Source organism: Stenella coeruleoalba (assembly GCF_951394435.1).
Source record: "Stenella coeruleoalba genome assembly, chromosome: 19".
Classification (NCBI taxonomy): Eukaryota; Metazoa; Chordata; class Mammalia; order Artiodactyla; family Delphinidae; genus Stenella; species Stenella coeruleoalba.
Window position 1 is genome coordinate 43,723,969 of NC_137165.1, and position 26,397 is coordinate 43,750,365.

General features: G+C 49.3%; 2 protein-coding genes across 6 annotated transcripts in view; one reads left to right on the forward strand and one right to left on the reverse strand.

The window, feature by feature from the left end:
* Positions 1–1,202: 1,202 nt before the first annotated feature.
* On the forward strand, positions 1,203–5,497 carry HIGD1B (HIG1 hypoxia inducible domain family member 1B; the record flags this gene model as incomplete). Of its 5 annotated transcripts, none has more annotated exons than XM_079903985.1 (5): positions 1,203–2,320; positions 3,416–3,566; positions 4,193–4,327; positions 4,970–5,080; positions 5,394–5,497. In XM_079903985.1, the coding sequence occupies exons 2-5, from the start codon at positions 3,467–3,469 to the stop codon at positions 5,495–5,497; spliced, it is 450 nt and encodes a 149-aa protein (XP_079760111.1). In that variant the 5' UTR covers positions 1,203–2,320; positions 3,416–3,466. The 5 variants fall into 5 exon arrangements, 4 of the variants coding, with proteins under 4 accessions (XP_079760111.1, XP_079760110.1, XP_079760112.1 ...); XM_079903984.1 differs by lacking the exon at positions 1,203–2,320 and adding an exon at positions 2,494–2,584; XM_079903986.1 differs by lacking the exon at positions 1,203–2,320 and adding an exon at positions 3,643–3,883 and having other exon boundaries at positions 2,609–3,566.
* A 54-nt stretch (positions 5,498–5,551) lies between these two features.
* EFTUD2 (elongation factor Tu GTP binding domain containing 2) overlaps positions 5,552–26,397 on the reverse strand; it is a 32,926-nt gene continuing 12,080 nt past the window's right edge. The window contains exons 9-28 of the mRNA XM_079903983.1: positions 25,641–25,723; positions 23,483–23,649; positions 20,935–21,059; positions 17,428–17,491; positions 16,953–17,043; positions 15,359–15,494; positions 14,204–14,331; positions 13,109–13,302; positions 12,052–12,163; positions 11,501–11,641; positions 10,751–10,852; positions 9,488–9,570; positions 8,863–8,949; positions 8,522–8,648; positions 8,229–8,316; positions 7,491–7,609; positions 7,258–7,352; positions 6,645–6,798; positions 6,366–6,473; positions 5,552–6,034 (exon numbers count right to left, since the gene is read on the reverse strand). Coding sequence (XP_079760109.1) covers positions 5,939–6,034; positions 6,366–6,473; positions 6,645–6,798; positions 7,258–7,352; positions 7,491–7,609; positions 8,229–8,316; positions 8,522–8,648; positions 8,863–8,949; positions 9,488–9,570; positions 10,751–10,852; positions 11,501–11,641; positions 12,052–12,163; positions 13,109–13,302; positions 14,204–14,331; positions 15,359–15,494; positions 16,953–17,043; positions 17,428–17,491; positions 20,935–21,059; positions 23,483–23,649; positions 25,641–25,723 — 2,300 coding nt within the window. The 3' untranslated portion in view covers positions 5,552–5,938. The remainder of the gene's footprint in view (positions 6,035–6,365; positions 6,474–6,644; positions 6,799–7,257; positions 7,353–7,490; positions 7,610–8,228; positions 8,317–8,521; positions 8,649–8,862; positions 8,950–9,487; positions 9,571–10,750; positions 10,853–11,500; positions 11,642–12,051; positions 12,164–13,108; positions 13,303–14,203; positions 14,332–15,358; positions 15,495–16,952; positions 17,044–17,427; positions 17,492–20,934; positions 21,060–23,482; positions 23,650–25,640; positions 25,724–26,397) is intronic.

Below are 26,397 nucleotides of genomic sequence, written 5' to 3' on the forward strand. Positions count from 1 at the left end.
CTCAGCCTAGCCACATCATCTGGAAACTTCCACCGCCTCTGCCTGTTCCTGCTACCCCCTCTTTGCCCCTCAAGTCCCCCAGATACTACTATATGGCCCAATGTTTTCTCCCCTGTGATTACCCCAGCCCTTCAGCCTGGGTCCTTCCCATTCCAACCCCAACTCAGAGCATCCTCTGTTCCTTGTCCAGTTCATTCATCATCATCCCCTCACTCACAGCACTCCTTAGCTCAAGGCAAAAGCTGCACGTCCCTCACCTCCCCCCTCTTGTCACTCAGCTCCCTCAGGCTATATATAGCACAGCTGTGTCTTAGATTGTGTACAGCCTCAAGTCCAAGTCCCCCTCCCCTCCCCATTCCCTTCCCCCCACACAATAAGGAGAACAAGCCTGAAGCTTCCAGTTAGGCAGGGAAGCCCCTCCAACAAGGAGGAGGTGGGGTTGGAGAGGAGAGTGTGCTGAATTCAGGACCACCCAGAACATGGGAACCTTCCCATCTGTTGTCAGGGACTTTCCACTTCTCCCCCAGCCTGTTACCCATCCCTGCCACTTGCTCATTCTGGAGGAAGAGAAGCAGGCAGTGTGCAGGGGAATTCTAACAATCATCTTATTTAACCCGTACAACGATCCTATAGGTAGATGCTACCTCCATTTTACAGATGATGACACACACTCAAAAGAGGTTGAGTGGCATAAGTCCAAGTATTCAGAGAGTGGTTGGTCAAGCAGCTGACCCCCCGTCTGACTCTGGCCTGCACTCTGGATCCATTAAGTCTGTCTGCATCATTCAGTTAGACCCCTCTAATAGAATTTCTATTAGTGTGACCTGATCTGGAAGAGGTTTATTAAGCAAATTACTAATGTAGAAAGGCTTAAATCAAAGTAATTATTAAAGACTTGGCATATTAAACAAAAGTGTTATCATAATTTTATCTTATCTGTTTACTAAAACAGGACTCTACAGAAATCTGGTCCTTGAAGTTTCAATTACTGTGTGTTCTCAGAGGTCCTTGAAATAAAAAGCAATTTTGTTTCTTCTATTTAAAGACTTTCCCCCCACTTTACAGTCATTCTCCTGTTAGTCCAGAGTAGTGAGCTTTGACTTTAGGAATGGTTAGAAATCTGGTCCTTTTTTCTGTCACTTTCTGTGACCTTGAGCAAGATGTTTAACTCAAGCCTCAGTTTTTCATCTTTGAAATAGGAATAAAAATAATAGTACCTACCACATACCTAATAGAGTAATAGTTGTGAGGATTAAATAAAATAACCTACTTAAAGCAATTAGCACATTTCTAGGCTCACAGGTGCTCAGAAGATCATAGCAACTATTATTTTCTTGGTTCTGGGCTGAGATGCTGTGGGAGCATCGACATCATCTCAACGGGGAGAAGTTGAACTTCGCTCTCCATAGCTTGGCCTCCATTCTCTAAAGGGCTTGGAGTTGGTCCTGATTCTTGCACTGTCTCATCCAGACATTTCCATCCTCCCACTTGTGGCCTAGAGCATTGATCTCTGGAGAATTCAGGCCACTGCTGGGACCAGGAGAGGCAGCACAGGAGTGTGTGTGAATGACTGGGAGGAGAGTTCCCATGGACGCTGGGGATATGCGGAGGCCCTGGGGAGATGCTGTGACCCTGGGTCTCTCCCTGAAGCAGTGAGGGCTCGGGAGAGAAAAGAAAGACATCAGCTGCTGGACACATTTCCAGTGCTGAAAAGCCCCTTTAGGACAGACACACAGGCTAGGAGAGGAACAAAGGCATGGGATGGAGTGGGACTCTCCACAGTGCATCCGATCTTTCTCCATTTCTTAGCAAGAAGCTATTTTGGAGCCAGCCAGACCTAGGTTCAGATCATGACACTGCCATTTACTAGCTGTGTACTCGTGGATAATTCATTTAGCCTCTCAGAAGCTCAGTTCCTGGTCTATGAACAAGCTGCTACTTACTGTGTAGAATAGTGGAAAGGTCTGAGATATAAATACTTGAAATAGAATAGGTGCTAATGCCGGTCGTTGTCATCTCTGTATCCTGAGTGAGCATCACCCCACAGGCAGTATGAAGGGGTCTGGAGATGTGAGGGAAGTCCCAGTTGTTTCAAACTCCTGGACAAATCTCTTTGGCCCAGAAAATATCCTTGGAGGGATCAAGACCAAGACCAGACAGCCCGTCTCTCACAATGAAGGCACAATTAAGGCAGTACACTTGCGGGAGAACCCAGGATCTCTACCCATCCTTGCCTCTATATTCCCATCTCAGTTCTCCAAATCAAGTCCGTCTCTGATCCAGCCACTTACGTCCAGAGGAATGAAAAGACTGAATTGAGGTAAGGGCTCCCCTCCATCTGATCTTTCATTACTTTCCAGTGCTTGGAGCTCCAGCCTGGAACTCAGCAGATGGGGGGTTAAGATTGATGCCCTGTCCTATCTCCTCCCCTCTCCATTCCTGACTTCAAAGTCTCCATAAAGCCAGACACTGCTTCCCTGCCCCCATAGTTGCAGCTCCATCATCAGCTCTTGGCCGATTCAAAGCAGCAGACGCTGAGCCCTGGCTGGGCTGCTTGCACTCCACTTTCTAGCCGTCTCCTAGGGTAAGCACGGCGTGCTGAGGACCTGTGGGGCCAGTAGTCTTTGCTCCTCCAGGAGAGGAGAGGCAACTAGGAATAGAAGTTGCCTCAAGCAGGGACTTTGTCTCGTGGTTAGACTTAGAAGGCAACCGGCAGGCAGAACCCCTGGTCTAAGGACCAGGACTCTGGGACTCCATCTAGTTTTTGATCAGAGCAGACATTTACAGGGTTAGCAATTAGAGCCATAGGGGTTCCAGCACAGGGATAAGGCAGGGGGTTGGTACCTGCAAAGAACCTGTCAAGAGATGGACTTAGAGACAGGGGAACAGCTCAGGGACCAGAATTTGTTCCATTAGCCTTAACATCCAAAATCTACACAAAAAATTATACACAGATCCATGCCTAATCGTTTCAATCTCTGGCTCTGGTGATTCGGTAACCGGTGCTGTAACACTGGGATGGCTCTGGCTGCCTGGGGCCAGATCTTCCTCTGCAGCTCCATCAGGGACAACCATCACAGACTCAAGGCCAGTGGGGGACCCAAGGTTAAAGGCCTGTTCCTCCCACCCTCATCTGTGGATTTTTCCAGCTGCTTTTCTTGGCCCAAGGATCACACCCGTAGGGACACAGATGGTAGAGGGGGAGGCAGAGAAAACAGTGAAGCTGGAATGATCTGGACAAGAGGCAGATGTTGGGAGGAAGAGACCGAGAAATGGCTCCAGCCGTCTGAGACAGGACACCCAGGACATCTTTTTAAGTAGTGTCTGTGTTGGGCATGGTAAGAGAGGTCTCAGCAGTCCACTTCTTCCCTCCCACCGTTGACTGGGAATTGGAGTTCTTCCTGCCTCCTTCTAGGACTGGTTTGAAGCCTAGGAGCCCCAGCTGCTAACATCTGGGGGCAGGATCATGTCTGCTAACAAAGGCTGGTGGGCACCACCTGAGGGTGAGGACAGCATGTCTGAGAAGTTCCTGAGGAAGACCAGGGAGTCTCTGCTGGTGCCTATAGGTGAGTGGGAGACGAAGGAATGGGAGGCGAAGAGGGGGCCTTCTCTCAGAGAGCATGTCTCCTGGTCTTTTCAAAGAATGAAGCACAGAACTCAAGTGGTCCTACCCATCAAATAATCAACAGCTAGAAGAGAAGTGAGCCAACAGCAAAGGTGCCAAGGGACTAAGGGACACATCCTGACGATGAAACGAAGGCGTCTGGATGGCTGGATGGCTGGAGGTGGCAGCCAACCAAGCACATGGGATACCAACACCAGCCTCAGGATGGGCAGAGCAGTTTGGGGTCCCCCAGGGCTCCCTTCCCCCTGGCCCTGGGAGGTTAGAACAGCTGTGGGGGCCGGCAGCAGTTGGAGAAGAGCTAAGGGGGGTGGGAGAGTCACGATGATGGGCTATTTGTACAGGGAGGAGGGGAGTCATTGGAGGGAAGCACTTTGTAAATATCTTTGAGAAGAAACAACTCAATGTTCTAATGATAGCCTCTCCTCACCCCACTGCCAGCCCCAAAGCAGCAGCAGGAAGGCAGCTGATTATCCAGGTGCCCAGCCTGCCTAGTGAGGTGTCTCTTCACCAGGAGAGCGACGTACTTGGTGACTGAGGTCCAAGGGGTCACGTTCTCTGCCTACGTAGGCTTAGGAGGCTGCGTGGTGGTGGCAGCAAACAGGATTTACCGGCTGAAGCCTCGTGGTTCCACCAAGATGTCCACACACCTGATTCACACCCGAGTGGCAGCACAGGCCTGTGCTGTGGGTGTGATCATGCTGGGTAAGTAGCTGGTGGGGTCATGGGAGAATGAGGGCAGAACTGATTAGGCAAAATATGGCTGAGTCCTGACAGTTGAGGGACCACGAGTTCAGTCCCTGTTCCCTATACCAGGCTCCACAGCCAGTCCTCGGTGAGGCCCTCATACCGAGACAGTTTCAGGGCTCCCTGTTTAATTTCCTGTGTTCCAGGGGAAGATGCACAGTCTGTTTCGTGAGTTTGTCCTAGAAATGAGAAAAACCATGCAGCAGAACCTATGCTGAATTTCTTTTCCTCTCTGGATCAAAAGGCAGACAGCTGCTTACTAGCTGTGCGACAGTGGACAAATCTCTCTCACAGTTTCCCCATGTGCGACATGATGATAACCACCCCAGCTTGCCTCCCTCATGTACTGCCGTGAGGTTTCTCAGACAGATTAATATACGTGAAAGCACTTTGTCAAGTGTTCAATGGGATGTTTCCCCAGGCTGTGCAGCCAGGTGTTTGTAGCAGCTGTTGTGACCTAGGGCGGAAAGTAAGCAGCACAGCTGGACTCTCAAGGGGACAGCTAGTGTTGGACCCCCAGGACTCTGGGACACCTGAGAGAGCCAGAGGATGGGTGGAGGGTGCGATGTCAGGGGGTCTTTTCCCTTCTCCCTCACACAGGCGCTGTGTACACGATGTACAGAGACTACGTCAAGAGCACCGCGCAGGATGCTGGGGGGAAGTGGGACTCCTACAGGCCTGGGGCAGTCAGACCTCTTCGATCAACCCCTGGTATGCACCTAATAAAGGAGTTTGAGGCAAATCAAGTCTCTTCTTCACGTAGACAAGAGCAGAGTAAGGGACTGGTAGTGGCTGGTAGGAGGACTTAGAGCCAAGGACTGGAAATCGGAGTTCTGGCACCAGCTCCAGGGCAAGGAGAATCCTCAGGGCTAGAGGAGGAGGTGCAGCCCTCTGATCCCAGAGACCCAACAACTCCCAAGCCCCCTCAGGTGCCATCCACCAGGAATGGGAGCTGGGGACAGTAACGAGGCCCCAGTGCTCATGGGAACACTGAGCGAAGAGGCAGGCGTTCCTCCCCCCACAGGCCGCCTCCCTGGGGACCAGGCAGGAAGAAGGCTGCAGCTGGGAGCAGAGTCAGTGCGGCCTCGTGGGAGACAACACAGATCCAGAACCCAAGTGCCAGGATGAGCCTGTGCTGGAGGGAAGGGGGCGGAGCGGTGGGGATGAAAAGAATGGAGCAAGGCAGAGGCCAGAATGTTCTGTTCATTTATAAACCATGTCTAAGGTCAAACTGTTATACAAAAAAAATAAAATAAAATAAAAATCCACGTAAATCCTGAGGACAGGGCCCCCTTGGGCTTCAACACTTCCATCCCCTTCTCGTTCCCTGGGCCCAAGCTCCTCTCTGTTCTCTGGGAATGGAGCCAGGCAGAGGCCACAGGAGGAACCAGGAAGCCAAATGCTCCTCCGTCTGGGTTGGAGGCTTGGAGGCTCTGGGCTTGTTAAGGGCGGCCACAGCAGTCCCAGACACGCTCTGACAGCACGGAGTCCGAGCCCCACCAGGTCCTAGCTCCGAAGTCCAGGATGCAGCCCCGTGCAGGCAGTAGGAGCCGCCAGGTGTCCGGGCGCTCACATGGGGTAATTGAGCACAACATCCTGCTTGGCGAGCTCCAGCAACATAGGATCATCGAAGAACTTGCTGATGCTGACGTCTTCACTCAGGCCCTGCAGAGTGGGGCAAATGCAAGGATGAGCCCTGTGTGACCGAGCCGTGCCTGAGTGCGGGAAGCGGGTGGGGGCCAAGTGTCGGCTGAGCTGCTTCGGGAGCCCTGCCTCTAGGGTACTGTCCCAGGGCAGGGGAAGGCGCTCCCTTCCCAGGCACGCGGCCCCGGGTCTGAGTGCCTGAAGCCTGTACAGATCGTGACTCTCCACGCTGTGCTGTGAAATGCTTTCAGTCTTTGGGAGAAGGCTCCAAAAGCAAGGAATGAAGAGAGATCCAACTCCTGGCAAGACCCTTGTGGGTGGAGGGAAGGCCGTGGGTCTGAGGGACACGTACCTTCCTACGACGGGTTTTGATCATGAATTCTCGGGCCAGGTGGGGCGCTGGCTGTGGCTCCAAGGGACGGATGACAATGCTCTTGTCCAGAGGATCACCGGGTACAATCTGAAAGGCAGAGTGGTTTCATCAGATGGTCCAGGCCGACCTCCCAGAGCATCCGGCCTAGAAGCAGGGCCCTCATCTAGGATGCTGGCGATCCCCCTTGGGGCCTGGAGAGGAACAGGTCAGAGGGGATGGCCCTGCAGAGGTAGGGACCAGCCTGCGTTGTTTCCTTACCTGCCAATGGTGGAAGACAGACAAGGAAAAGGCCTGCCCCTGCGTGTGAGTCCGCAGATCGGTCTCAAAGCCAAAAGAGTCAATGGCGGGGATGAAAGCTTTGATGGTGTAGAGAGGGGAGCCTGGGATGGGTGCATCCTGAGTCACATGCCCCCTGAGACAGAAAAACAAAGGCTGAGTCCCTAGTCCTGAAGAGGCCAAAAGCAGAGTAGTGTACCCCCAAATGTTGACCATCAAAGAAAGAATAGCCACAAGTGCACTACGGAGGGCAGAAACGGCTCTTGGCATAGTTCCCTGTGGAAGTCAAAGGGGCAGCAACCTCTGGGCAACAGCGCAACACTGACGAGACAAGGACCTGTAGGCATTCCCACCACTGACACACCCAAGGAATACTTGCCGCAGGAGCTCTCTGAGGGGGGAGCCCAAGGAGAAATCTCAAATTATAATCTGTGGTAAGGCTGGGGATTGCCTCATTCCTTCCCTACTTCCTTCTAAAAACCTTGGTTTCAGAAGTAGAGAGTGTGGGGTCCAGTCCCTTCTCCTCCACAGCGAGGTTCCCTCTTGCTGGGCGGCTTGCTCGCTGCCCCCTCCCTTACGTGCCTGGGCGGCTCACCTGCGCCTGGCCAGGACAGTATAAACAGCAGAAACACAATCTGCGGGGGCCTGGACCTCTACGAAGTAGTAGGGCTCCATCAGACGAGGGGTGGCCTGCAAGAGAGCCAGAAGGAAGGGTTCCTCAGCTTGGGGAAGGCTGAGGACCAAGAACCCGGGTAAAGAGAAGGCTGGGGGACAGTAGCCTCGAGGCCCCACTTAATGCCCTGCGGCAGGACAGCCCTACTCGCTCACCATGAGGAAGGCAGAGTAGACAACTCTTCTGGCCGTGGGGATGATTTGGCCCCCGCCCCGGTGCAGGGGCTCCTGGGCAACGACTGCATCCAGGATCTTAAACTTGACATTTCGAATCACTGGAAAGGAGAAGGGGGAGCTGGCCGCTGAGTGGTTCTGGTGCTAGTCAAGGGCGCACGGGCAGAGCGGCAGGGAGCCTCCTGCAGCACTGCAGCTATCTTGTAGCCATGAAAGGTATGGTACAGGCTCAGCCTGCAGATGCGCGTTCTAATACCATATGCGGAGGTGTGAAGGTCAGCATATGTTCTCAGTTGGTTTCAGGCCACGTTCAGACAGCATAACGTGTCCCTAGAAGTTTATATGTTTCTTTTCCAGATATTTAATTATTTTGGGATGTAGAATAAGTTCTAGGAATTGCACATTTGTCCCTACTAAGTCCAGTCCTGGTCTATAAACCACTCCAATCCCATCCCCCCGATACCCTTCCTGAAACACATTCCAGAAATGAGGAGCAAATGTCAATCTAGACGTGACTTCCATTTCTAAGATGTACCAAGCAGTAGCACCAGAATAGGGAAGGAGAAGGGAGGAAGCTGGCCCAGGACGTGGGAAGGCCCTGTGGGCCCCAAGCTGCTTCTTCTGCTGGGTCCCAAAGATGAGCCCATCCCACCTCATACACCCAGATGCAAGGACCCTAGAGGCCTGGGGTGGCAAAGGCAGAGGCGCTGGTGGACTTACACTCATCACAGAGGGGCCCCTCCCTGGTTCCCCACTGGAAACCTTGAACGATGCTGTCCTTCACCGAGCCGAGAAGAGCCTTGTCCACCTGCACAAAACATGAGGGCCCCTTAGTAGTGACCCTGGCAACAGCCAAAGAGTTTAGAGGGAGAAGGAGGTAGGTACACCAGTAAAAGAATACTCTTCTTCACCAGAAGATACAAAATACTTTCCGGAAAACTAAGAACACTTTGTAGTTTCTTCCACTCAAGAGCTAAGAGAAGGCCACAGGGCTTCCCTTAGTTCTTCTGTACCTCAGAGGGCAGGGTATCATCCACCAGGATGTTGGGGCCGGTGGCATCGGGGCCGAAAGCCCAGATGGAACGGGCAGCCAGCAGATCCCAATCGTACTTGGTCTGGAAGAACTCTCCCAGCTTCTTCCTGGGGGAGGAGGAGAAAATGGTCATGTCAGACAGCTCTGTGCTTGCCTGTTCCTGAGGCCACAGATCCTGCTTTTCTGGATGACAGTCGCCTCAGCCTACCTACACTGTGCCAGGACAGTGGAGACAAAATCAATTCCTAGAGGGAGGGATGTGTCGTGCTAGAGACTCATCAGGTAAGCTGTTCGGCCCTGGGATCAGAGCCACACTCTCACCTGTTCCACGTGATCTGGACCACCTCGTTCTCTATGTCCTCAGCGAGCCCCTTCTCAAGAGGCTCGGCAATCATGGTGATCTTGTTCCTGGTCAGAAAGGAAATGGGTAATGAGGAGGGTCAGCAGGTTGACCCTCTAGTCAGAAAGGAAGTGGGTTCTGAGCAGGGTCAGAAGGGTTGTTCCTAAGAAAGGGTGACACAGGAAAGAGCTAAGGCAGTGACATCAGTGAAAGCCACAGGAGCAGAGTAGAGCAAAAGGGCTCATCTTCTTACATTTGAATCTATCACTCTTTAAAAAAGTAAAATTTGGGGCATTTTTTAAAAAAGCTTTAAACAGTGTTAGTTATTAAACGGTGAAACAGCAGAGTTGCTGCTAGGGCAAATTTTAAGGTGGTCATGTCATACAGAGAGAGAAAGTGGCGATTATGAAACCACTGGGAGTAGCTAAGGCAAAGAATTCCACAGCATCATGTCCAAAGGCATAATGAGAGGGCTGGGGTAAAGCTCAGGTATCCTAAGCACCCTCATCCCTAGACTTAGGGGCCTCTATTGGTGATTGGGGTAGAGCTGGGGGCAGGGGAAAGCGACCCCTGTGAGTCCCAGGGTCACTATGACCCCCAGCTTACTTCTTATTGGGAGTTTCAGCAAAGCACTTGAGGGAGGATGTTTCCACGACCGTCTCACAAAACGTGACAACGGGGTCAGCCACCTGAGAAACAAAGTAAACTGTTAGGCAAGGTCTAACTGTTGGAAGGACAACCTTCTGCCAGAGGGGATTCCGAGGTTCCCCTGACGCTACCTCTGCAAGAACCCCTGTCTTTTTTTTTTGCGGTACGCGGGCCTCTCACTGCTGTGGCCTCTCCCGTTGCGGAACACAGGCTCCGGACGCGCAGGCTCAGCGGCCATGGCTCACGGGCGCAGCCGCTCCGCGGCATGTGGGATCCCCCTGGACTGGGGCACAAACCCGTGTCCCCTGCATCGGCAGGCGGACTCTCAACCACTACGCCACCAGGGAAGCCCAGAGAACCCCTGTCTTAATCAGTGTTAGTGACAAGTACCATAGCAGCCTGAGGCTAAAAGTCTGCACCTAAACTAAGAAGCCTGGAAAACTTAGTGTAGCGCACAATTTATATTCCTGAGCCAGGAGTAAGTGGAGATCAGCTTAAGGCCTAAATTATAGTCTCCCAAGGTATCTTCCAACAACCATATAGCCGTCCCACCGGCATTCACTGAACACCGTGGGTCTGTCAGAGCTCTGCCTCGACAGACTGACTGGCGAGCGCCTGTTCCATCCTCAGCCCACGACCTCGGGGCAGCACAGCTCCTCCCAGACGCCCCCCCACGGCCTACTCCCGGAAGAACGCAGCGTCTTCTACAGCACCAGCCCTAAGAGGGGCACTTGAGGGCACTCACTCCCATGACCACCACCCATGGCCCTGGAGAAAATGCGTCTGTCCACTGAGACCAAGGCTGTGCGACGGGCAGTTTAACTGAGGGGCTACATTGAGACCTCACCACAAGTCCAGAAGAGCCAGTCCCCACGCTCTCCTCGAAACTATCCACTCTGAGCCCTAATCCCCACAGATGGCTTAGCTGTGCAACCGTTTTCTTAACAAAAGATCAAGAATAACTTTGGCTTGGGAGGCTTGACTCTGAACGTTTGACACTGAGAATAATCCCCACCGAAGGAGGCAAACCGGATTTCCAATCCTTCCCACACAGGGAGCAACAGGTCATGCTTTTCCCACGCAGATCTCCTCCCCTGGACCACCCTGCTCCCCTTGGGCCTTCCTGGGGACTCAAGGGTTTGGCTGCTTGTAAAATCAGCCTGGAGCTGTGAGCCAAGCTCCTGGCCAAGCAGGCGCCGAAGAAAGGAGCGGCTGCTTTACCTTGATGTCTATCTCCGAGTACATCTTCCGCAAATCGTGCATCACACAGTCCAGGTAGAGCTCCCCAGTACCCAGGATCACGTGCTCACCAGATTCTTCCACCTGAAACACAAGGACCCTGGTGGTCACAGCCTGGACTCTCTTGTGGCAGCAACACAGACAGAGACAGCATCAAGGCTAGAACCCAGAAGGAGGTGCCCAAGCCCACTATCAGAAAAGCCACTGGTCAGTGTTGGTTCCAGCCTCTTCAGGAAGGATCAGTGGGGAGCAGTGACCTATGAGTCAGTCCTCAAGACACCCGGACCACCGAGCACAGTGCTACTGGGTGTGAGGTCACGGACTGAATTAACATCTTAGCCATTTAGGGAAAACCCTGCTCTGTGGATATAAGCTGACCCTGTAGCCCTGGCCAACTCCTCAGAAAGCTATGCTGGCAGGCTCAGAGTGACTCACTTTTCCCTGTGTGTTTTCTGGAAAATCAATTCAAAGTGTACTTTCCAGGAATCACCTTTCCTATCTAAAGACGCTTGTGTAAGATGCACACACACGTGCATACAGGCCCATACACATAAACAGGGGTCTTGTACTGCCTTCAAATGACAATTAACAGACAGGGACCAGTCCCTGATGTAGGCTGCCGGAAGCAGCAGATCAGAGCCACCCGATGGACAGGAAGCAGAGTGTGGCACAAGCAAAGACCCCTCAGCCTGGGCACACAGGGCTCGGCAGCGACTGCTGCCTCGGGCCTACCTTGGTGGTGAGAGACGGATAGCTCTTGTTGACCTTGCGGAGGCCGTCCAGCATCTTGGGCAGCTCAGAGGGGTTGACTGGCTCCACAGCAATCTTGATAACAGATGTGGTGTTGAACTTCAAGGGCCGGAAAATCTGAGCCTGAGACCCAAAATGCAGAGCAGTGAGGACACCTGCCCTGAGCAGGCACAGACAGTGCAAAGGTCAGGGAGAAGCTGAGGACCTGCTGGGGAGCGGACTATCCCCCCCACCTGGAGCTAGGGCGCTGCTCGGAGGCAACCTGAAGGGCCATTTATTCCCACATATGTTGGCAGAACAAAAAGAGGAGAGAAAGAATAAAAGGATCCCTTCTAACTCCTAGCATTCAGTACAAGGAGAATCCAGCAGGGTCAGATCTGGAAGGCTGAGCCCATGCTGAGGCCTGGCAGCAGGAAGCAGCAGTGGCTCCGGGTTCATCCCCTGCATGTTCTGCTGCTTGTTGCTCACGTGTGCTGCGGCTCCTTGTCACCCTCTAGCTTAAGCCAATCTAGTTGCCTCTTCCAAAACTCTACCTCCTCATTGCCTCGGGGTTCAGTTATGGTCGCGGTCTTCACAATTGGTTGATCGACACCTTCAATCAGAACCCAGTTGCCAGCAGGAACACGGTTCACTTCGATGTGGTACCTGGAGCAGCATCCAATAAGCAGCAATGGAACTTGGGCAGAGTATTCCAGAGTAGTTATTCATTCCATAAAAATTTACTGAGCACCCGCTCTGTGCCAGGCACTGAGCCAGGAGCAGGGTGAGCAAAACAGATACATTCTAGCAGGGGAGGGATGCGATAAACTATCAGTCATATGGCCACACATATGCGTGGTTACAAACTGATGCGCGCCATGGGAGAAAAGTGCAAGGCACAACATGAGGACAGAACAGGAAAGCTAATTCCAGTTAGATGTTGGTAGTAAGCAAACCACTGCCCAAGGGGCAGAATGTAAGGAGTTGCCAAAAGCACCACAGAAGATACCGCAGCTCTCCTAGCTCTTCAATTTTCTCCTGCTTCTAGAGAATGGGGTGAACTTGGGGGGAAAAGGGGCTGTTGGCAAGGTGCAGCAGCCACCCCAGGAACAGGACAGCCTCGGTTCGGCTTTCTAGCTAAAACGCCAAACTGAGGAACTGACGAGCAGCCCGGACACGCAAGCGAAGTTTAATTCTGCAGACTGGGATGCTACAAGGGATCCAGCAAAGTCTTTATCTTAGTCAAAAAATAGTCAGTGGAGTTTGGGAAATAATTTCTTTGGGAGAAACATAAAGGTTATGATTTAAAGAACACAGAAGAGGAAGACAAGATTAAGATGAGTGAACATGGAAATCCTGCTACAAGTTTATACAAACCATCCAAAAGGCAAAGGCAGGGCTCTTGGCATTATCTCAACAGTAGCTGCCTTGTGACCCTAGCAACCTTGGACAGTAAGAACCAGAAGTCAACAGATCTGCTGAAGGAGTGTCCATCTTACCCCCATCATAGGCGGCTACTGTGTTTCCAAGGAGGACCACCCCTTTCAGCTCGCCGGGGCAGTTCCAGTGCAGAGGCCCAGGCATGCCCCTAGGGGCCCTGGTTGGCAGTACCTGGCCACGGAGATCCAAAGGCGGCCCACGGTGCATATCTGGGAGTCCTCCTCATCCTCCAGGGTGTAGTTCTCTCCCAGCACCTTCACAGGCTGCCCAGCATGGATGGTGCCACTTAGCACCCGGCCGAAGGCATGAAACTGAACCCCATCGTCTGTGCTGTACATCTTGGTAGTGTGGCACATCAGGGGACCCTGGAGGTGGGGACAGGGTGCAGCCTCAACCACATAGACTCTCTGCGTAAGCACCACTGGCTCCACCTTCCTTGTTAGCAATGACGTGAGCTCCATGAGAAGGCAGCCCAGACCGAGAAGAAGATGTGGCAATCTCCTGGGAAAATTCCAACCAAGGCCCACCCCTGCTTAGTTAATAGATGTCACAGGCATAGCAAAATAAATCTTCCTTTTTCTTGGGGGGGATGAGGGCACTGGGAAAGAGAAGCAGGTTTAGGATGGTAGAATGGCACTTTTAACTTGCAAGATTATAAGACTAAATTGCCCCAAATTTCCTCCAAAGAAGTAACTCACAATTCTCGACTGGCTGTAACGTTTATGCCAAGAAACTAGATTGCCTAAGGAATGACTAGGAAAGGTTTTTTTAAAAGCCAGGACTGGGACTTTCCTGGTGGTCCAGTGGTTAAGACTCCGCACTTCCACTTCACGGGGCACGGGTTCGATCCCTGGTCAGGGAACTAAGATCCCGTGTGCTGTGCGGCAATCAATCAATCAAAAATTAAAAGCCAGGACTGACAAGATCAGTTATCATTCGTTGAATCTTTACTACCTGTCAGGCACCACGCTAAACACAACCGTGACACTTGCTTAATCTTACTTACTTCTCATAACTACCACATACAAATTATTATCATCTCTTTATAGACCAAGACCCTTAGACTCAGAAAGCCTAAACAGTGTTCTCAAGATCACACCAGCATTAGTGGTAACATCGGGCTTTGAATTCAGGTCATTCTGACTACGCCCATTGGGAAGGCCATGTAAGGATGGAAAAGAGGGCATTACTCCTGTGACTGGAAAAGAGTATTCCCCATACAGTAGGGGACGGAAATCAGAGAACCGGGGGGCCACGTTCCCTTACATCAGGGTCACAGTCGCTCATGGCCTCCCCGAGGTCGGAATCCACACCTCCGGTGTAGGTGTGCTCGATCTTGGGCTTGGCGCCCACCTTTGGAGAGGGGATATGCTGCACACACATGTCCACAAAGCCTGTGGAGGGAGAAGAGAAAGCCATTACTATACACTCTCATGGGGGAAGGAAGTGGGGAGTTCTGATCCACTCATGATGGTCAGAAAACTAACAGTGAAGGGACTGCTTTTCAGCTCTAAAAGCTATGGTCCTATGATTCTAGGCAGAAGTGATACCCTGTTTCCTGGGCATATGCTGCTAAGAGATTTGGAATCACACTGATGCCAGGGAAGAGCAAGAAGCAGGTCTAAGGAGTTCCTTGGAACTCAGGTGACAAAAACTTCAGCCAATAAGCCACACAAGAGAGAACCTGCATTGGCACCTTGGGGTGCCTAGCATGTCTGCTTTTAGTTGGGGTCTCCTATGTCAGAATGATGACCAGCCCAGAATGAACCATTAAAATTACGCGCTTTAGGGATTCAGATACCTAATTCCTACCAGACTCGGAATCAAGAGGTTGCTGAGAGGGCCCTTAGCCATCACCTTTCCCACCTCCCTTATTTTACAGATGAGAAATTAGAGTGACAAAAGGATTGAGTGGCTGGCCCGGGATCACCCCATGGGACAGGGCCAGAGTAGGATTAAGACTCAGGTCTTTTCCCAACCAGTCTGGGGCTTGTTTTACTACAGCACCTGCCTTCTGCGTGACTAAAATACGAGAAAGAGAAGCTTGGGGGAAAGAGAGATTAGAGTCTATAACCCATCTCCCAAGTCCCAGCCTGGGGCTTTTCCCACTATTTTACCACACCCACGAGTCCACCTTCCTGACTGCCCTCTGGCAAAAATACCAGAACCTCAGAATCTGTTTCCCCATCCCCTTTACTTGCATGTTCCTCCTGGTAGGGAAATCTAATTGCTTTTGTTTTCCCAAGATAGAATTCTTGGTACCATCCTCTAAGCAAAGCAGCTAGGAAGAAACCCAGGTGCCCTGCATCCTGACCTGCAGTTTACTTAACAGAGGCTCAGATCTCCAAACACCACTGTGGGGTAAGGAAAAGGTCCCCATGATACATGTGGAGGAAATGGTGATGACGACGAGCTCCTTACCTGTGAACTCGCCAAAGAATTTTTTGCAGACCAGCCTGAGCAGGGGGCGGATGTTCAGCTTCAGCTCCTCCTTGGTCAGGTGGATGCCAAGCTCATCCAGGGTCCTCGGGAGGCTGGTGTCCACATCACCCACGACCTGTGACAGAAACAGACACCATGTTAGCTCGAATGATAGCCCCAGTGTGGTGGTACAGAGGACAAGGGGGGCCAAAGGGCAGGAGGAAGGGTCACTGCACTGGGTTCTCTTCTACAGGGAGAGCTCTTGGCAAGGATATCAATTTGGTTTCAGGGAAATCTTTGGTACTTACACTTCAAACCAACAGTGGGTGTAGCAAGCTCAGTTAAATGCCCACACCAGCCAATAAACCTAGCCCTCTCAAACGGACTGTCAGTGCTGCCCCCTGGTGTCCAAAAAGCAGTATCTCACCTCACTCAGGAAATCCCTTACCCTTCCTTCCCTATTTAGAGATTTCTCAGATTTAGAGGATCACTGCACTGGAAGGAACCAAAAAAGGTCACCTAGCAGTCCATCCGCTGTCAGGATGGGGCCAAGCTAAACTGTCCTCAGCAGACTCAAGGACTCTACGGAGACGGACTCTATAAATTTCTTTAATCCATTCTGGTCTCACACAAGATACGAAGTATTTTCCAGCACTAATAAATTTTAATCGTGGTACTTTGTCTTGTTGCTATGTTTTACTATTTTGTCAGTGGAATGGCCACACACATTTTGTGTATGTGTGTGTGTTCACTGTGCACAGTGCTTATTAAACACTTGCATAAACACATAACATTCATAAAGTATAACTGTCTTGGAAGAAAGGTATGTATGAAAATTCCTGTATAACATTATTACCCTTTTCGGTAGCACAAATTCATACAAATGCAATGTTATATTCTTTTCTTTGGAGCATCCCACATGTTTGTTTGTTTATTTATTTTCATTGGCGTATAGTTGCTTGGAGCATCCCACATGTTTAACTACATCATTACCACTGTCTGATGCACCCTTTTCAATCTGACAAACATCACATACATACGTGCCCAGAATAGTCATTAGAATCAAGCTCATACAGCCATTCATTTAATGGCTACAAAATACTTCATTTTATGGGGTGTACCGTAATTCATTTAATCAGATTCTCACCGATAAACAAGTATTTCCAGTTTTTTCCCCTTTTCTTGCTGGTATAAATAACACTATAACATATATATATATATTTTTTTAAAATATATTTTTATATGTGTATAAAAGTAAAAACTAGAGGACGTTCACGTGAAACAATTATATCTAAGTTAAATCCCCATAACTGAAACTATAATTTCTCAAGTGTCACATTCTTTCGAATAGTCAAAATCTTTGTACATTTCTCCAGGCTGTGCCTTTTCTTTTCTATCTTCCCCCTTTACTCTGATCTCAACAGCACTTAGAGGACTGTAGTGTTCTAGATCCAGAAGATTGGTGACCAACCTCCCTCATACTGAGTTAACACAAAACTGATCAGGTTCAGGGGCAGGGCGAAGACCAAGCTCACCAGCTCTTCCACCTTGCGCTTAGAAGGGCAGACCTGAGCCAGGGGCCTGACACACTCACCTGAGCGAGGATCTTATAGAGGGGCTCCAAGATAAACTCCACGAAGCTCCTCTGGGAGCTGCTGGTTGGGGCCTTTTTGGTGAACTTTCGCCTGAAGAGATCAAGAGTTATGGGAGACCCAGGAGGGAGAAGGCAGTGTCACCAACCCCAAGGGTGTATTTCCTAACTTCTGAATCTGGGCAAGGCCAAGTCTTGAGGGGAAGGAATGTGTGAGATCATACAATCTCCAAACAGAGACTCCTGAGAGGGCATAGGTTATGACGCTCATGAATGCCTGGGCTGAGCTGTGGAGACTTCAAGGGAAATGGCCTCTCACCGTGTTAGAGCTCATGAAGTCAGCTCACTTAGAGGAGAAAAGATGGTAGTTCACGTCTAATAAAAAAGTAGGTTTTAATCTTAGGAACTCTTTGTCTGTCTGCACTTACTGGGAAAATGGATCACGCCTCTAGAGAGTCACTTCCTGCACTCTACTTACGTCTTGGGGTTGAAGTAGATGTCACCCCAGAGTCTTTTAGCAAATTCCTGGTAGTTAATGTCACCTATAAGAGAAGCCATAGAATTATAGTCTACCCAGCAAAGTACTGTTTAAAATTGTTTCATGTGCCGCAAGTGGTTTCTAGCTGAGGAATTCTTGCACCTTCCCCTCCAAGGTCCAGACATTTGTTTCAACCCAGGCAGGTAGACAAGGATACTGAGGCACAAGGGACACGACTGGTCCAAAGTCAACAAGGCGATGCGGGAGCCAAAATGAGCACTCAGGTAGCTCCATCTCCGGCAAGCCTGTGCCTGAGCTATGGACAAGGATACAGTTTATATCCTTTCCTTTGATGCAACAGGCTCAACTGCCTACATGCTATCCTCTGTGTGCACCTGTTACCGCCCCTTCCTGCAGTGGATCTTAGTAGTTCCTTCATTCCTTCCTGACCCACAGAAGCTCTACTCCGCTGCCAGTGTGGGCAACCTCCCAGCTGCAGCACCACGCTGAGGCTCCGACTAGCCCTCAACCTCTAGAAGGCACACACCCAGCCCTCTGGAGAGAAAACACCAAAGCTAACCATGGTGTCATCTTTTACCAATTGATATTTTTAGCTTGACTGCAACTGCTGATCCTCATCAGACTGAAGTAAGCAATTGTGGCTTTTAAAATTCAAGAGCTTCTGAGTCCAGAGCTCCTCTAACGTTCAGTTAGATCCCTGATATCACCAGCTGTCTCATGGATGTTTCTAACCCAGATGTCACACTGCAATCTCTTTCTCGAGAAGCCACAGAGGAAATTCATTACCTTTTCCCTAAAGCCACGTTCTCTCAGACTTTTCGCTCCCTTTCAGTGAGGCCATCATCGGCACTACAACCAAGCTCAAAATCTTTGTTGCCCACTTGGTTAATGACCACGTTTCCCTTCTTTCCCACATTAGTTACTTTCATCCTCTCTCCTCCGTGAACCGCTGTTTCTTTTCCACACCTCTATTACTGCACTTAACGTACACTGTATTATGATCACTGGAGTGAGCTGCCCGAGCACTCACAAGAACCAGGCCTAGTGCGTAACAGACGTTTAATACATGCTTACTCAAAGAATGAGTGAACACCTCTCCAATCCCCCTGCCCCCTTTCAACCTCAAAGATAACATCCGGCCAATAATCACAATCCTGTATCTGCATATTGGCGAAAATGTCTAAATAAGTGTCCCTTCCCTCATCCTTTCCTCTCTGGCCTATCTTCCATCAGCTTTGCACATATCACCCCACCCCAATCTTTACTAGTTCCTAACTGCCTACAGGATAAAGTCTAAATTCCTTAACCTCGCATTCCAACCCTCCCCACTGTGGCCCCAACCCAGCCTCCCAGTAGTTTTACTTGAACTCTTCTCCTTGCTGGAACAGTCCACTATTCCTGAACAGCCGCCCGTGGGCCAACACCACCTGCCTCCATGCCTCCCCTCCCAGCCCAGCGAGTCTGGACATCCTGGCTCCCCACTCCACCGTCAAGGCCCCATCTCCTTCACGCAGCCTCCCCTGGGCCTTTGGAGCTCTACCTGCCTACGGCAGCCACCAGGCACTAAGCCTACACCACCTTACACTGTCATTCATCACTGTGGGATTCTGTCTGCCCACTGGATGAAGTTCCCAGGAGTCAGAGATTATTCATCATGCCTTGTGTTCCTAGTAAGAAGACATGGTATCAGATTGGCAGGATGATGTGATAAAAAAAGCACCAAAGTGGATTCTAGTCCCAACCCCATCAGTAAGTTCTGTGTCCCTGGGCACAGCTTTCCCACATGTAAAACGATGGGGAATGGCTCAGTGATCTCTGATTCCTTCCAGTGCTCACTTTCTAAAAGTCCATACGTGGCTTTTCATAATGATGCTGGGGCTCACAGCTGGCTTCTTCGGAAACTAACAGTGGGTTCCAAGGGTGAGTAATAACCTCTCCTGAGGCTCAGAGCCATTTTCAGTCAGAAACTGAATCGTCAATACATTATAATTATAGAAACAATCTTGGATTTTGCTTCATATGTTGATACAAAGAACATTCAGAAACATAACCTGGAACTTTGTTCAGGTGAATTTCATTTACTGTCTGTCCATCTATACATTTTTAAAAAAAGAGCCATTTGGAAACAACCAAAATATATGTCTAATGATGAGAAAGCGAATAAGTTATAGTACATCTATACAGCGGACCAATAGGCAGTTACATAAAATCATTTTTTTTTTGCGGTACGCGGGCCTCTCACTGTTGTGGCCTCTCCCGTTGCGGAGCACAGGCTCCGGACGCGCAGGCTCAGCGGCCATGGCTCACGGGCCCAGCCGCTCCGCCGCATGCGGGATCTTCCCGGACCGGGGCACGAACCCGTGTCCCCTGCATCGGCAGGCGGACTCTCAACCACTGCGCCACCAGGGAAGCCCCATAAAATCATTTTTATCAATAAATTTTAATAGGCAAATTATTGTGATCTAATGCTAAGTGAATATTTACCTTATGCTATTATACTATATGTATATATATATTATGATCTCTTTTATGTAAAACACTGAACTGAGAAAGAAGGAACTATCTCAGAATGTTTGCAGTGGTTATGGTAATGAGGTTATGGGTGAATTTTGTTTCCTTCACATTTTACTGTATTTTCCACTTTTCTAAATAAGGATGCAGTAAATACGTATGTATTTTAAAAAACACCAAGTTTCAATTGGTCCATTATATTCACCAGAGCAAACGTTTCCACGTTTTAGAGTAGGCAGGACCAGTGACTGGAGAGAACACTGGTGCCCCAGCGCCAGTGCTGATTAGCTGTGAGGCCTCTCACTGAGCCTGTCTCCTTAGCTCCAAAAATGGGGGTGACAAAGACCTCTGTGAGGAAGTACAGACACACAGGCTGCAGACTGACACCCAGGACATGGTTCCTACTAGATCTGAGGGAACTGGGGAGGTACAGAGGTGGAGCGCACGGGAACCTCTTGAGAGTTGGGGAGCTGGTCCCAGGGTTCTGGTGTTGTGGCTCCAGGGGCCTATAAAATCATTCCACTGGACGTCCCAATGGGCTGCAAATCCAAATGGAGTTCTCAAGTGGGCCTACAAAACTTCTGCCTGGATACAGTTGGAAAGACAGCTAGAAGCACAACCAGTGAGAGAAATTCCATCTCTGAGAAAGAGGCCTGGATGGCTTTGGGGCCATGGATAATTCCTTCTTGACAAAATCTGTTTCACTCTAGGAGAGATTCTTATTCCTAACTTGAGCTCCCTCTTCACCCATTTCTTCCCAGGCACCTTTATCCTTCTATTTATTGTTTGGAAAGCAGTTAGCCTGAGGAAGGAGCCTAGGTGCCAAAAAGAGCCCCAGATGTGAAGACAACACTTGATAAAATGCCTGCCTCCGACAGGGAACTCTGGCATGAAGCCCATTTCTAAGCCATTCAGCAGGAAAGGCACACATGACTCTGGGGAAGCTGGAGAGACAGACTGCCAGCCAGAGCTTACCAAAGGTGTCAGCGTAGATCTTGGCAAAGGAGCCCAGTGTGAAGCAGATGCTGTACTGGGAGCTGGAGAAGCAGACGTTGCCCAGGAGCGGGGAAAGGATTAGGTTCTCGTCAGTGGAATACATGCTGAAACAGAGACAGCCGTGAGTGCAGAGCCAGCTGGGCAGCAATGCCGGCGCGATGCCAAGGGTGAAGGGCGCAGGGACTCAATATCACAGCTTCTTTCCAGCCCTCACCCTCAGAAGGGGCTTGCGTAATACACTCAGCTTTGCCAACAGCCTGGTCCAAGAAAGTGACATGATGGAGCTGTACCCTAACCCCCAGTAACAAAGTGATTTCCCAGAGCTGGAAACATTCTGCGTGATCTTTAAGAAGTTAACTGCGCCGGGCAAGGGGAAACTTGGAGGACAGAGACAAAGACCTTGGAACACAGGAAACTAATCTAATGTGATAAGATTAGAGAAATCCAACATTTTAGAGAAATCTCAATTTCACAAACAGAAACACCAGTATAAGTAAATGAATGAATGAATGAATGAATGAAGAAAAAGCAACTTTGCCCCCTGCTCTCACTGCCCTACTCTTTATTGCCTTGTTTGGCTTTGCTTTACAAATTCACGTTAAAACGTTCGGTCTTAAAAGCCATGCAGAAGCCACAGCACCCCAAGTTCACTAGCATTTATAACAAAACCAGCTGTACACAGGGATCAAATCCACAACCCTAGCCTTTCTGACACCCTGCTTTACGGAATTTCTTTTCTTTCTAAAAAATATTTATTTATTTGGCTGCATCAGGTCTTAGTTGCAGCGTGCAGAATCTTTTTAGCTGCAGCATGCGAACTCTTAGTTGCGGCATGTGGGATCTAGTTCCCTGACCAGAGATCGAACCCGGGCCCCCTGTGTTGGAAGCGCAGAGTCTCAGCCACTGGACCACCAGGGAAGTCCCTGGAATTTCTTAATTTAGAAATAAAAGTACTGGCTTATCAAGAGTACTCCCCTACCATACTCCCAAGTTACGGTCCCCAGAGGCAATTGCTTTCAACTCTTTTAAAGGTACTTCTAGAGCATTCACCTCGATATTTCTAAATAATATGTTCATGTTACTATTTCTTTTTCTTTTTTTTTTTTTTGGCTGCATTGGGTCTTCATTGCTGTGCGCGGGTTTTCTCTAGTTGCGGCGAGTGGGGGCTGCTCTTCGTTGCTGAACACAGGCTCTATCTAGGTGGCGGGCTTCAGTAATTGTGGCACGTGGGCTTAGTAGTTGTGGCTTGCAGGCTCTAGAGCGCAGGCTCAGTAGTTGTGGCGCACGGGCTTAGTTGCTCCGCGGCATGTGGGATCTTCGCGGACCAGGGCTTGAACCCGTGTCCCCTGCATTGGCAGGTGGATTCTTAACCACTGAGCCACCAGGGAAGCCCCATGTTGCTATTTCTTGTTTGGTCGTTGAGATGTGACTTCTTGACTTCCTACTCTGGTAGATCAGGATTTAGCCCTGTCCAAGCCGTCCCCCCTTTAGAGAAGTTTATCATTTCCTCTTTTGGACTCCGGCCATTATACGGGCTCCAGTCATTCTCAGCCCTTCCAGTGACAGGGAGAAGATACCCCTGTTGAGAACCAGCATTACAAACTGGGGGGTGGCGGGGGTGGGGTGTCTGAAGGTGAACCTGTCCCTGGCCACGAGAGTACTGTCCCTGATCCTCAGCTGGAGAGGAATTCTCTCAGGAGGACAGCCTCCTCCCAGGTCCTTCAACAGGCCTCAAAAAGTCATCCAGTACATCCTTCAGCCTACAGATAAAACTGTCTTTAAGAATATACTTAGGGAGTTCCCTGGCGGTTCAGTGATTAGGACTCCACACTTCCACTGCTAGGGGCCCGGATTGGATCCCTGGTGGGGGAACTAAGATCCCACAAGCTGTGCGGTGTGGCCAAAAAAAACTATATTTAAGCTATTCTTCAAAGCCACCTTGGTACTGCATTCTAAGGCCTCCCAACCATCACTCATAAACCCCAAATCCATCTTGTTGAAAAGCAGCTTCAACAAGAAATAAAAGCCAACAGTTCCTTCTCTTACTGAGTCTGTACCAGTAAGGTAATAGCAGCTAACATTACTCACCAATCAGCTACTGTCTGCTGAGCACTGTGCTAAGTGTGTTACATTGGCTGTCTTTAATTTCTTGTAACATCTCATTGGGCAAATATTACTATTCCCTTCTTACAGAAGCAGAAACTGAGGCTCTATGAGCTTAAGGACTCTGCCCAACTTTACATGGTTGGTTCTGTGAAGACGAGACTGATTCTAGAGCTCAGGGTACTGACTGCAGTACTAAATTGAGGACGTGCGGCGAGCTGCATATCTGGTTAAGGAGCAGAGTTAACAAGGCCAAGGCGGTGGAGTCAATCCCTGCAGAGCCACAGAATGCGCCTCTAGCTGTGTCCAACAAGCTTGTCAATGCATGCCAAGGAATCAGAGTTGCCCCCAGAGGTGTTCAAGGTTAAGATTTATAAAAACCAGAGTGCCGAGGACAGGAGGTCCACTCCCAGGGTTCCTCTACCTTATTAATCCGTTGACCTCATCTACAATGTGACGCAGCTTGTAATAGGCATCAGTGGGGGGCAGCTTCAGCTCTAGGATCAGCCGGTCAATCTTGTTGATGCACACGGTGACCGCCAGCCTCTCCTGCACGGCGTGCTTGATCAGCCGCTCTGTGTTCAGCATCACCTGAGAGACACAAGGCTCAGAAGGTGGTGATGAGAGCAAAGAGGGCAGAACAGTCCAGAGCAGAGCCAAAAAAGGTGCTATTTAAAAATATGAAGAATGTGGAAAAGAGGAAATAGATTGTTGGGGGGAAGCAGAGGGTATCTTGCCCAATGGCAGATTCAGGAATTTTAAGAGGTGACCTTGCAGGATTGAGAAATGAATAAATACACTGATGATGTTGGGAGCCAGGTTTCTCAGTGCCAGAGAAGGAACCAAGGAAGGCTTGGGAAGAAGCTGTGGTGCTGAAATGGAATTGTGGGTATTAGGATAAATTGATTTTTTTCTTCTCTTCTACTGTGTTAATAGTTTTTAATATGTATGTGTAGAAACAGTTACAGATACGTATGGGTGTATATTATCTGTGTTCAGTGGAAAGTCCTAGAAACAATGTGTCCCAGTAGCAATGAACATACTCTGACCTTTGTTTCTAAGTATCTGTGCTCACTATAAGGAGCCGAAGCTCTATGGAGAAATGGCTGATTCCAGGATTGGGGCAGGGAAAGTACAAGATGAGTCTAGGACATCTTTTTGTGCCTGAAAAAAGACAGGGCATGTCAAAAGGATAAAGGAGCCAGCCTGAAGGAGTTCTCACTAGCCAAATCTGGGGTAACTAGAGTATCAAAAGATATAAAGATACTAGTGGATTATAACCCGCCGAGTAAAATAAAAATCCGTGTATCCATACGGATAATAAATAAGCAAATGGAGAAGGGAAATCTCTTCCTTACAACAGAATTCCAACCAATAAATATAGAACAAATAGTAAGAGTTAGAAAATCACCATTTGCAACTATTATATCAATAAGCTAGGAATGACCAATGGATGATAAAACTGGTAAAGTTTGATAAGGAATAACATGTATACATAGACTCAAGGTAATCGTCCCATAAATCAGTTATTACAAAGGGGGAAAACAGTAACTTTACATTGGAGAAGCCTGGCACACCCACCTTAACCAAGTGATCAAAGTTAACATCACCATCATGGGCCTTCTGATGTGATGGACTAATAAGATCACAACTGTGCTGATATAGTATTCCTGCCCCAAATAACCTGAACCTAATCATGAGGAAACATTAGACAAACCCTGATTGAGAGACAGTCTACAAAATAAATGGCCTATATACTTCAAAAATGCCAATGTCATAAAAGACCAAGAAAGGTAAAAGAAGAATTCCAATTAAAAGAGACATGAAAACTAAATGTTATGCATGATCCTGGATTAGGAAAAAAAATTCTATAAGGGACATTATTGGGACAATTAGTGAGACTGACTAAGGTCTACAGAAAAAGATCTGTACAACAATATTGTATCAACGTTGAATTCCCAGATTCTGGTAAGTGTATTATGATTATGTAAGTGAATGTCCTTGTTCTTAGGAAATACATTCTGAAATATTTTATTTTCAAATGGTTCAAGGGGAAAACACATACGTGTGAGTGCATATGTACATGTACAGACACAGAATGACAAATGAGGGTGTTCTCTGTACTACTGCAACTTTTCAGTAAGTTTGAAATTACTCCAAGATGAAGTCAATTTTTAAAAAGGTAACCCTGGCTCCCTCTGCTGGCTATCTCACCGATGACAACATGAATGAGGTTAGCCAAATTACCTAATCTTTGGGCCTTTTAACTCTAATCTCTCTTTACCTTAGACAAATTCATTAACATTTAAAACTCTCCTCCCTCCCTTTTATTTACCTTTGTCATTTTTGTGTTTCTGAATGACAATGGGTCCTATCATTTTGAGCTTCACTGGGCAGGGAGTGAGGGACTCACTGAGAACTAATTTTGACTTTCATTTGTTGCCCTAATTTTAGAGCAAAGGTGAGCCTTAATCCCACAGACTCTCACGTTCTCTAATTCCCAGCTCACTCAGAGCTCTGGGCATTGTGTGCGGCAAACATGACAGGGAAGAGGGGTCCTGAGGGAACTGACGCAGACTTACGCCCTCAGCAGCATCGATGAAAAGGACCACTCCATCTGAGATGCGCAAGCCAGCTGTGACCTCGTCAGAAAAATTCACGTGTCCTGAAAAGCAAATACCAAGTAAGTCGCCACTTGTGTGGTGGCAGGATGAGGCACGATTAACTTGTACGTGGTCTGTGGGGCACTGCAAAGCATGTGAACCCACAAATACCGCCTTCTCTTCTCCCCACAGCTCCCTGCAGTGTGCCAAGTTCTACGTTAGAGTCACATCCTTGGATTACGCTTTTATACAGGAGGCCCCCAAACATAAAGAAAGCATTTTATCAAGGAGGGCACAACACATTCAACTCGCAGACTAAACCAGTCTAATCAGCAGTGAACAGAGTTCTGCGGGACAGAAGACAATTTGGAAGCAGGAAACAGGGCAAAGGAGGGCCTGGAGCACGTGAGCCAGTTCCTGGCAAGGTGGTGCTGGTGGGTGCGGGTAGGGGTCGGGGCTGAGAGGTACGAGGGCATCGGGCATCTGATGGGGCAAAGAAGGCCAATCTGTCAAAACCCAAATTTTCCTATTTAAAAAAAGGGAACCCTGAGTTGGTCCTTCCCAAAGAGAAAGTCAGCCACAGGGTGAGGTATGCTGCTTCTATGGTAACCTGCATGTCCCCCAGCCATCGGTGCGTGCTCCCATAGTCTCCTTCAAAAGACTGAGACTGCCTGAGGCCGGGACCATGTCTAACTCAGCTTTGTTGCCCCAGTGTCTAGCATGGGCTGACACAGGC